General features: G+C 38.3%; 1 protein-coding gene across 1 annotated transcript in view; it reads right to left on the reverse strand.

The window, feature by feature from the left end:
- Positions 1-12,500, reverse strand: part of LOC144975896 (uncharacterized) — a 41,027-nt gene that overhangs the window by 22,690 nt on the left and 5,837 nt on the right. The window contains exon 2 of the mRNA XM_078920083.1: positions 5,624-5,976. Coding sequence (XP_078776209.1) covers positions 5,624-5,976 — 353 coding nt within the window. The remainder of the gene's footprint in view (positions 1-5,623; positions 5,977-12,500) is intronic.

Below are 12,500 nucleotides of genomic sequence, written 5' to 3' on the forward strand. Positions count from 1 at the left end.
AAAAAACAAGCAATTTAAAAATATGTACATGAAGAAGTGAAATAAATAGATAAACAAATAAACAAAGATAGCTTACCCCGGCATAGCGTGTGCATATTGAGGCATGAAAAAAGGGAACATGGCAGGTCCCACCGGTCTGATAGCGGCCTCCATTGTGAAACGTTATGAAACAATAAACAACTAAATTTAAATACTGTGTGTAAAATATCCCCAGAAACACCAAATGGTGTGGATAACACCAAGATTTATGGACGGCACACCGATAGATGTGTAGATAGCAACTAGCTTGGTGGGCACACCGATAGATGTGTATTTATCAATCCCAGAACATTAAAAAAAAAAAATTCAAATTCCCCGATCAAATTCACAAAATTGCTTGAAAATTTTCTCCAGAAATAGCCCTTGTAATGAATCTTGTCACCACACTATGGCAGTGCTATAGAATAATTAATTGTCTCCACAATAGGCTACATGATGTCGCAGAATTCCCGTCAAAGATCCGATTGTAAATGAAATATAACACAGACAAATGAACAGGAGATAATTGTATATAATTTGAATGGTGTTCCAATAATTTTGGTTAGAATGGTGTCATCAAATTTGAAATGTAATGAAATTGAAATCAAAACATCATAAAATCATTTTCCATAAAGATGTCTATTATCGTGAAAAGCATCACCGTCCTCCAATATTTTGATATATAAATCACATCTTGAATGTAAATAAGTATTTTATTGTAATTGATAGAAAAATTATAACTTAAAAAGACAATGATATTTATTTCAAGAAATATCACATGAAATGTCAAAATTATGGGCACATGTTTGTTAATCACAAAACTGGTTTAATTAAACTTCACTGTTTTAACAAGGAGCGGATTTGACATAAGATACATGAAAGGTAATTTTTTTTTCTTATGGTTCTTCTTTGTACGCAGTAGTCGTAGTGTAATAGTAGAGATATGTATATATATAAGCCCGAGTTGAATGTTATGAGGGGAGGTAAGTATGTATCAACTGTATTCTAACCCCATACAAAAGAGCTAGGACAACGGATGGTTGTGGTGATGGCTTGACCGATAATCCACCCCGAACCAGAGACCTGCGACAGACAGCCCTAGCACTCACAATACAAACCACCAGAAACACCAGACGTCATTATGGAGCGACGACGATGGCCTTAGTCTAAGCCCAGTCCCCTAACCCATCAACCAATCAGAACGAAGCTAGGGGCTTGAAAGGGGCGTGGCTATGCAAGTCTACGGCCCTATCATCTTAGCTTTTCTCCCCTCAACGGATTCTCTCTCCCCCCGCCCCACACTCACCCCCCACCCCTTTACTTCCCCTCGCTGGGCCCAACGAACGTACTCGATCAGCCTACTCAAAAATCTTTTGTTGATTTTTCCGGGGGTTCTGAACTCTCTGAATGAGTCGCTGAGATTTGCTCAGAGGACATTTGCTGGGCCTAATAGCATTATTATTATTCTACGCATGCGCGAGTCTCGTCATTCCATCCTCCTTGTCGATAATGGGCTGATAGAATCGTCTGTTTTGGTAAGCTGGAATTATCTGGAACGCAAATCGGGACGAGTAAACCACGGGGTGGAATGGGAATGAATGCAGTGCTATAAAAACTATCAGGGGGTCGCGTTAGCTCAGTTGATAGAGCACTCGCTTCACACGCTAAGGGACTGAGATCGATCAGGGTGCAGTCGAGATTATTTGGACCCCCCCCCCTCCCCTTCTGTTCACCAAGCATAACTGGGTAGTGAGCCTGTTAGATCTGCTGAAAGTTCGTTGCGATAGACTAGCGTCCTATCAAAAGGATAGCAAGCGATTGCTATTGTCCGTTACACGCTACAGAAACCGAGATATACTCCGGCTCCATGGGCCTGATATCGCTGAAAGGAATACTTTTGTTTAAACTTATAAAACTATCAACGTATGTGCGGCTATGTGGTCTAGTGGTATGACACTCGCTTTCGGATCGGAAGGTCCTGGATTCGAGCCCCGCTCGGGTTTGCGCATAGTTGAGTCCTTGGAAAAAGGCTCTTTTACTCACGTTCTCTCACCGTACTCGGGTGTAAAAATGATTACCTGGCCGTGAACAGCGTTTGTCTTTGTCCGGAAAAAAATTGTAATATTTCCTAAGAGGCGTTATGTCCTGTCCTACATGTTACATGTTGCTGTTGGTCAGGGACCCCTTGTAAAGCGCTTAGAGCACATTTAGTGGATACTGCACTATATAAAAGCTCAATTTAATTTAATTTAAAGACGAGTAAACCACGGGGTGGAATGGGAAATAATACAATACGGTGTTAGAAAAATATCATGGGGTCCCGATAGCTCAGTTGGTAGAGCAGTCGCTTCACACGCAAAGGGACCGAGATCGATCCCGGGTGAAGTCGAGATTCTTAAATATATAAAAATATAAACAAAATTCCTTTCATTCATCTATAGGGGAAATTTGTCTCTTGAGTCTATTCCTAGGAAAGACTGGAATAACCCAGGCGTCAGCCGCAGTGCAGCCCCGCAAATTGAGCTAGGGGCGAGGTGACTTGCTTAAGGCGACACAATGCAGCGGTGGGTGATCGAACTTGGTACCTTTGGGATACGATGCAAAGACCGTCCCGCTGAGCCACGCTGCCCCTACAAACAAAGAGCTGAGTGACGTCAACTTCATACTATCTGTAGATAGTATGCGCTTGGATAAGAAGCTCATAACATTTGCCATCCGGAAGTATAACGGACCAACACACAAAACTGTGTGTATCCATGAACGTTTATAGTCAGGTTAATACAGTTCAGTGAGCATTACTCATAAACGCGGATGGCAAAATACAATAACAAAGACCCGAGTGACGTCATCTTCGAACTATCTATAGTTGTCTAAATGTTGTGTAATCTCTAAGTTTTGTTCAATCGTCGTAGAAATCATCAAGAACCCAATTCAAATGTTGTCATGTGAGATTTCCTCATAAAATTTTCCACAGTGCTGGTCATAACTAAGGGACATAATGGGTGTCAGACGCATTCCCTTATTATTTTCCCCACTAATGAACGGATTACAGTTACACGAGATAACAAGAGCAAAGAGACAAAGATTAAAGCATAGGGTATTAGGATTGAGAAAACATTGGGGGACAAAAAATCTCACCCTTCAAATCTAATTACAAATTTTACACCGGGATCAAAAGTGGCCAATTCTAAAGAAGACCCCCTTCCCCCCCCCCTTCCCCCCCCCCCTCCTTTTGCACCCCCCCCCCCCTCTCCCTCAATCGCGTTGACTGGTATCGTTTTCATCTTCAATACCACACATCGCCCAGTTTTTCTAATCAAAAGACCTTTAAGTAAACGAAGGGAATCGAGTGTAAAGTTTGAATAAGCGGCAATCGATTACGCCGAGTCCATATCAATGAAAATGAAAATGGCTTCCGTCAGAGCAAGGGAGAGAAATCCGTTTAATCTTTTAGTTTTTGGTGGTATTTACGGAACAAATTAAACATGATTACCTACTGTGGAGAGCTGCTGATGAGAGCTTTTGGGTTCTGATAAGAACAACATTTCTATAGATAGATTGAAGATGACGTCACTCAGGTCTTTGTAATTGTTTTTTTTTTTTTTTTTTGCCATCCATGTTTGTGAATAATTCTAATTAAACTGTATTACCCAGGCTATAAACGTTCACGTTACACACATTTTTGTGTGTTGGTCCGTTATACTTCCGGATGGCAATGTTGTGAGTTTCTTAGGCAAGCAAACACCATCTATAGATAGAATGCCCTTGGATAAAAGGACCACGAACATTGCCATCCGGAAATATAACGGACCAACACACAAAATTGTGTGTTACTTTGAAAGTTTATAGTCTGGTTAATACAGTTTAGTGAGAATTACTCATAGACGCGGATGGCAAAAAACAAAACAAAACAAAAACAAAACAAAAACAATCACGAAGACCTGAGTGACGCCAACTTTAGCTATAGATGAAATGCAATACGATTCAGTAGTTTGATGTCACGCCGCCAGGCAACGGCGGCCATCTCGGTTCAAAACAAAGAAAATCATTACTTTTTATTATTCATGCTGGCTAGAACTTTTCATATGTCTTGTGATCAGAATGTGTAAAAGTCAAGACATGATCAAATTTATGTGTTTTTTTTCCCTCTGGATACCCTTTATGCTCGCCAGAGAAATATTTCATACGGGCGTCCGCCATTGTTCCGATACAGTGTTACTAAGTTAGCATGCGTCATTACGAGGGAAGTGACGTCATGACTGTTGAAGCGTATTGACGTTGATTGACTGTTTTTGTTCAAGTTTGTTCAATTAAAAAAAAAAAAGAATACAACCAAAGATCTGATGCAATCAAATAATCTCTCACAGTGAAAAAGTTTGGATGTAAATATGGTTGTGTGCTCATAACATCTTAGAAGGAGTTTGTTCGAAACCTCACCCAGGCAGACCTGTCTACTTGAAAATTCTAAAAATCCATAATTTTTAGGAGAGAAATATTGTAGGGTTTATAGATAACTTTTAAAAATCAACATTTTTTTTCTCACAAGGATTAACTCTCTCCTTACTAAATTGAGCTTTTATATAGCGCAATATCCACTAAACGTGCTCAAAGCGCTTTACAAGGGGTCCCTGGTCAACAGCAACATTTAACATGTGGGACGGGACATAACGCCTGTTAGGCGATTTTACAATTTTTCGGACAAAGACAACGCTGTTAACGGCCAGGTACTCATTTTACATCTGAGTACGGTGAGAGAATGTGAGTAAAGAGCCTTTTCCAAGGACTCAACTATGCGCCGAGCGCGAGGCTCGAACCCAGGACCTTCCGATCCGAAAGCGAGTGTCGTACAAGTAGACCACATAGCCGCACTAATCATTTTCATTATTTTCCCAAAATGACAGGCTTACTCAGCAGACAAAATTGATTTTTAAAACTCAAACAATCTCTCTACAAAACGACTTTATGTTCTTATTAATTAAACAAAGATCATTCTTCAAAGTTTGTGTACAAAATAAATCTGAATAAGAAAAATGTATATTGTGTCGTAACAAATGTGACGATTTTGGTGTAGGTGGTATGGAGAGGGTTAATCGATAACACGTCAAAATCCTTTAAATTATTTAGTCTGGAATTAACTTTCATTTTCAATACGTTTGAATGACTTAGAGATGCTCATGAAGTTCTGACATTGGAAGTAAAAATTCGTAATTCCACGAAGGTCCACGGTTCGAGTCCCACGCTTAGTGGCGCAAAGTTCAGATTTTTAAAAATGCTCTTTTCTCACATTCTCTCACCGTACTCAGGTGTAAAATGGGTGAGTACATGGCCGCTTTCATCGATATCTCTGTCGGAAAACAATGTTGTTATATCACCTAACAGGCTTCATGTCTAAAGTACTTTGAGGTCGTTTAGTGATACTGCTCTATATAAATGCTCAAGCCTTTTTTGTGTGTTCCTTCTTTGTTAAAAAATAAATAAATTCCCATTTGGGATGATACGTTTTATATGACCCGAAACACCACTTGCACAAGATGTTCAAAATAGGAGAAACAGTTATGTGTGATTGTGGTGATAGAGAAGCAGACGCCCTCCATGTACTGCAAACCTGCCACAGGATGCAACAGCAAGAGATGATTTTTTGCCTGGTACCACCAGCTCCGCCATTGCCGGTCCCAAGCCCGGATGAGAAATGAGGAGGGTTAGGCGTAGGGCCAGCAACTCCACCCTGGAAAACACAAGCCGCTACAGAAACGGAGACGAAAGAAAACCCAATTACTACTGTTCTGGGAGAGGAAGGGTCTTTGCGACACATGAAGCTTTGCAGTGAAAGCCGAGAGGAAGCTACAAGGCCGACTTTCCTTCTTTCGACCAGAACCATCAACGGAAAAACCACCAGCTCTGCAGACCGAACTGTATGGGGCCCTGAAGTCTGAGGAAGACACGGCGTTCCTTCACCAACTATAGACATTCAAACGGAAGACAATATGGGGGAACAAAGAAGAAGAAGAAGAAGAAGAAGAAGAAGAAGAAGAAGAAGGAGAAGAAGAATTTTATCTATATCCCATTATCTGTGTACATTCATACTGTTGTACGTCGCCATTTGAAGGCCTTGTAACCACATCCTTTATTTTTATCAAGACGTTATAATATATATATATATATATATATATATATATATATATATATATATATATATATATATATATATTCTTTACACAAATGTCCTTTTTTTTGGGATGAATAAAAGTATATTATTTTATTGTTATTATATTATATTATTATTATATTTATTATTATTATTATTATTATTATTATTATTATTATTATTATTATTATTATTATTATTATTATTATTATTATTATTATTATTATTATATATTATTATTTATTATTATTATTATTATTATTATTATTATTATTATCATTATTATCATTATCATCATCATTATTATTATTATTATTATATTATTATTATTATCATTATTATTATTATTATTATTATTATTATTATTATTATTATCATCATTATTATTATTATTATTATTATTATTATTATTATTATTATTATATTATTATTATTATTATTATTATTATTATTATTATTATTATTATTATTATTATCATCATAGTAAAGGGCATTTCTATTTCATTTGTTCATTGTTTATTATTTAAGACATATTATAAAAGATAACGCCACAGAGTATTAATTTGTTATTTAGGGACCGATAGAAACGTTACCGAAAATCGTTCACAACCGATAGATCGCAGCAGACGGTAGAGATAACAAGCGTGACGTCGGGGGTTACCGAGAAAACAGAGCCCGAAGGAAGGGCACTTCTTGGGCACTTCGGCCACTAAAATGAATACAGCTCCCTTTTCGCACGGGTACATGGAGTTTATCTGTCAAACTAAAACAACTCGGGCCGGGATAGACAAACAGCCGTGGGGGGAAAGTGTGTGGGTTCTAGGTATGAATGGATGTGGACGGGGAATTTGTTGTTATAACGGAGGTGATAATCCGACAATGTAAATGGTGGGCCGAGGAATTACCTACCACCCAGCTTACCACACAACGATAGACCAGACCAGACTTGCCCAAATCTACGAAAAAAATCGTAGAAATACGAATTTTTGGCTCCAGCTACAGATCTGCATAGGTCTCTTTGACTCAATAAATCTTGTTGAAAAAGGAAAGTCTAGCTTCTTAGAACCATCTGTATTATTCAGGACTTTGTAGTATTTTGGACCATGCTGGGGGCAAATTGTATATATCTATATCTATTTTAAGCGAAATTTTCTTTCTTTTTTTTTTCCCTTGTAAACTACGAATTTTTGGAATTTGAGGTTGGCAGCTCTGCGATTGACTGACCGCTATGTTAGTCATGCAGAGATTTGTGGTATTGTAGCCGAGCTGATTGAGTGGGGATTACTAATAATAGGATCTCGAGCTGTAGCTTTGAACATTTTTATATAGCGCAATATTCAGTTAAAGTTCTCAAAGCGGTTTACAAAGAGTCCCCGACCAACAGCAACACGGAGCATGTAGAACGAGACATGACGTCTGTAAGGCGATATTACATTTATTTTTCGACAGAGACAAGCCTGTTTCCGGCCATGTTCTCATTTTACACCTGAGTACGGTGATGGAATGTGAGTAAAGAGTCGTTTCCAAGGACTCTATGCGTCGAGCGAGGCGCATAAACGTTCAAGGTTACAAATAGTTTTGTGTGTTGGTCCGTTATACTTCCGGATGGTAATGTTGTGAGCTTCTTAGCCAAGCGCATACTATCTATAACACTCTGAGTGTAGTAGAGGAATACTCTTCAACAGTCGTAACGTCACTTCCTTCCTAATGACACATGGTAACTTAGCAACACTGGCTCTAAACTATCGGAACAATGGCGGACGCCCGTATGAAATATTTCTCCGGCGAGCATAAAAGCGTATCCAGAGGGGAAAAAACATAAATTTGATCATGTTTTGACTTTTACACATTCTGATCAGAAGGCATATGAAAAGTTCTAGCCAGCATGAAGAATAAAAAGTAATGAATTTCTTTGTTTAGAACCAAGATGGCCGCCGTTGCCGGGCGGCGTGACATCAGACTATTGAATCGTATTCCGCCCGGAGTTATTTTGGTTTGACAGATCAGCTCCAACGAGTCCCCGAAAGGCTGGTTACTCTCGCCATAGGTCTGAGACATTTACATATTGTGACTCTGGGGTGATAAAATCCTTTTAGGGGGGTTGGGAAGACTGGGATTTTTGGGATGGGAGGTGATGGGTTTTTTTAGTCTAGACGGGGTGTTAACCCCCCCCCCCCTCCACACACACACACACACACACACACACACACACACATACACTCTCCCATAAAAAGTTAAGCATTTATACAGCGCAATATCCACTAATCGCAATTATGGTGCAACGGCGATATCAGGATTTTGAACCTTGAAATATTAGTTGTACACGTGCTGCAGTTGTTATCAACTGAGATTGTGTGTTGTCCTTGGGATCAGTCTTTAGCTCCTTATTCGTGGTTATAAATTTTAGATGTCTGCTCATTGCAAGACTTGAGTCACTTCAACACACAAGGAACGCACCTGGGATTAACCAGTCAATTGACGTACTCAAGAAAACAAACACGTATTAAAAAAAAAATGACCAGAAAACCCGTCCTTCAATTATCGATCGATTTAAATGACACACATCTTGGTAAAAAAAATAAATTCAAACCTGAGGATCCCTTGAAGACTTCGCAGAATTCCCAGGTTTGAGAGTTTTTGCCAAGATGAGGGCAATTTAAATCGATAGATATTTGAAGGACAAGTTTTCTGGCCAAATGTTTAAATACGAGTTTTTCTCGATTACGGCAGTAAGTGATTAAATAGTATAGATAGTTCGAAGATGACGTCACTCAGGTCTTTGTTATTGTTTTTTTTTTGCCATCCGCGTTTATGAGTACTTCTCACTGAACTGTATTAACGAGAGTATAAACGATCATGGTTACACACAGTTTTGTGTGTTGGTCCGTTATACTTCCGGATGGCAATGTTGTGAACTCCTTAGCCAAGCGCATATTATCTATACGTAGAGATACGGGCATGATAAAAATAAAATAATTACCCGTAAGTCACTACAAGTGTCTCGCTCAGGCTCGCTACATTTCATCTCAATCCACTTGAATAGATGAAAACGTTTACATTGACAGCTACTTGTTACGTCAGAGAGTGTTCACGATGTGTAATCCAATCAAATCAACGGTTTGTCAATGACACACTACACAATACAGTAGGAGGAGTACTTTGGTCAGGGTGACAATACAAACTAGTGATGACACGCTAATAAAGTATGTTCAGATCCTTCAGGGCATCAGGGAATATTATTAATGACACATCTGACAGTCCCCAGCAATAAAACTAACAACTCAACAACCAAATTAAAATCTTATCCACCGGTTCAATTTCTAAAATTGCGGCGATGTGGTCTTGTGGTATGACACTAGCTTTCGGATGGGAAGGTCCTGGGTTCGATCCTCGCGCTTGGCGCATAGTTGAGTCCTTGGAAAACTCACATTCTCTCACCGTACTCAGGTGTAAAATGAGTACCTGGCCGTTACCAGCGGTGTCTTTGTCCAAAAAATTGTAATATTGCCTAACAGGCGACATGTGCCGTCCTACATGTTAAATGGTGCTGTTGACCAGGGACCCCTTGTAAAGCGCTTTGAGCACATTTAGTGGATATTGCGCTATATAAAGCTCAATTTTAAAAATGTTTTATCCAAAATTTTGTGAGTTTTATTTACTAAGTTTTACTGATCACACTTTGTGAACTCGTTCCCAAGATTGATGTAATTATGCTACTGTATATTGTCATTACCATCAAAGAAATACAGACCCCCCCCCCCCCCCCCAAAAAAAAAAAAAAAAAAAAAAAAAAAACAAAAAAACATAAAACAAAAACAAAACGAAAAAAAAAACAAAAAAAAACAAAAACAAAAAACAACAAACAAAAAAAACAACAAACAAACAAAAAACAACAAACAAACAAGAAAATAAAAAAACAACCCCCCCCCCCCCGCCAAAAAAAAAAAAACCAACAAAAACTGGAGTTTTTGTATAGCCCAATATCTACTATACATGCTCAACAACAACAACAACAACAACAACAACAACAACCACAACAACAACAACAACAACAACAACTACTACTACTACTACTACTACTACTACTACTACTACTACTACTACTACTACTATCACCATAGCCACCACCACCACCACCACCACCACCACCAACTCATTTAAACCAAATAACCCAGCAAACCAATTATCTACATTTATATTATGTATCATTATCCTCACAAAACTGTGAATAAAAATGTGCAATAATTTAGCGCACAGTGCACGGGATAGGTAAGTATCCATTTATCTTTAAAATAGAAGTAAACTTAACGAGATCACTCTCCAACGTGTCACAAATCATTGATAAGTGTCAACTATCCCAGGTTTGAAAAACCCACCACAGAGCTAATTTTGGTCATTGTAGTAAAGGCTGCTTCAACTTTCTCATTACCAGCGATTTCAGAATTTTTCATGAAACTTCACACCCACCCAACACAGAAATATATTTTTGTTTCTACTTAAACGGTAAAGGAACAAGTACATTCCATACATAATTATTGTCCAGTGTCTAATCTTTATCGCTGTAGCAAAGTATTTTCTTTATATTCTGGAATGTACAAAGAAATCAGAATGAGAAAACTGTTGGTTGCATCGTAACGAATGTGACGATTTTCCTATGGGTGGTAAGGAGAAGGTTAAAATGAACTAACAATAATTATTGTTTAAAGCTTGGAGTAATTAAATTATATAAAATGTTCTCTATTATCATTTTATCATTGTCTAAAAGTAATGACCACGATGTAATAAATGTCGATGGTCAAGTGTGAAGTTTTCGTGTGGTCATTTTGGTATAAGACCAAGAGATTGTGACACTGGGGGAAAACAATAGACATTCATTTGACTGTGGACGAGAAGTGGTGTCTACGAGTTACAAACACGATTGCTTCGAGGAACGAACAGATTCATTCATTGCTCGTGTCGATTTTCCCCACCTATAGATAAAATGAAGATGACGTCACTCGGGTCTTTGTTATTGTTTTTTTTTTATCTTTTTTTTTTTGCCATCCACGTTTATGAGTAATTCTCACAAAACTGTATTAACCAGATTTTAAACAACAAAGATTACACATAGTTCTGTGCGTTGGTCCGTACGGACCGATACATAAAAAACATGTGTAACATTGCACGTTTATATGAAAGCACAATTTTTTTCTTCTTACATTTTTTTATTATTATCTTTTTTATAAATGAATCTGTTGGGAAACCGCAATGCATGCATGTATAGATAGATTGAAGATGACGTCACTCTGGTCTTTGTTATTGTTTTTTGCCATCTGCGTTTATGAGAAATACTCACTAAACTGTATTAACCAGACTATAAAGTTCATGGTTACACACAGTTTTGTGTGTTGGTCCGTTATACTTCCGGATGGCAATGTTATGAGCTTCTTAGCCAAGCGCATACTATCTATACACTATAGGCCCGACCAGGCAGACACAGCCCTCCCACTCCCCCTCCCCTACACACAAACACACACATTTAAATGAGCTTTTATATTCTAAATGAGCTTCTATACAGCGCAATACCAACTAAATGTTCTAAAAGCGCTTTACAAGGGGACCTTGGTCAACAGCAACATTAACACTTCGGACGGGACATGACGCCTGTCAGGCGATATTACATTTTTTTTCGGACAGAGACAACGTTCACTGTTAACGACCAGGTACTCATTTTACACATGAGTACGCTGAGAGAATATGAGTAACGAGCCTTCTCCAAGTACTCAACTGTCCGCCGAGCGAGTCTCGAAACCAAGACCTTCAGATCCTAAAGCAAGTGTCATACCACAAGACTACACAGCCGCACATTCAAACACCCCTTTATCGGATTATCTATCCCTTCACATCTCAAAGACTCCAGCCATTCGCCGCTTTCTAATTCATTGTTGATTCAAGAACCTCGTTGTTTTGATACGTACCAGAAAATTGATTTAGGACCTTTGGTCACTTCTCTGTCACCCCTGATATAAAGGCAGTATCTTTGCATGTTAATTTGATTGGACCCCGGTAGCTCTTCTAAAAAAAAAAGGTTAGCTTTTATATAGAGCAATACCCACTAAAAGTGCTCAAAGCGCTATACAAGAGATGAGTTTTTTTTTTTATTATTATTATTAACACCGGATAAAGAATTATTAATAGCCTAAAAACTAAAAATGATAGAAACATCTAGTTTCTTGTTTATCGTTTTCCATCACTATTCAAGTTTTTTTGTGGTGAAAATTTCAGGAAGATGCTATAAGTCGTTACAATACCGTCGCGATTTTTTGTAACAAAGGGAGAAATTTGACTCAGACAATTT

Source organism: Berghia stephanieae, chromosome 6 (genome assembly GCF_034508935.2).
Source record: "Berghia stephanieae isolate SIO BIC M18660-M18661 chromosome 6, UCSD_Bste_1.3, whole genome shotgun sequence".
Classification (NCBI taxonomy): Eukaryota; Metazoa; Mollusca; class Gastropoda; order Nudibranchia; family Aeolidiidae; genus Berghia; species Berghia stephanieae.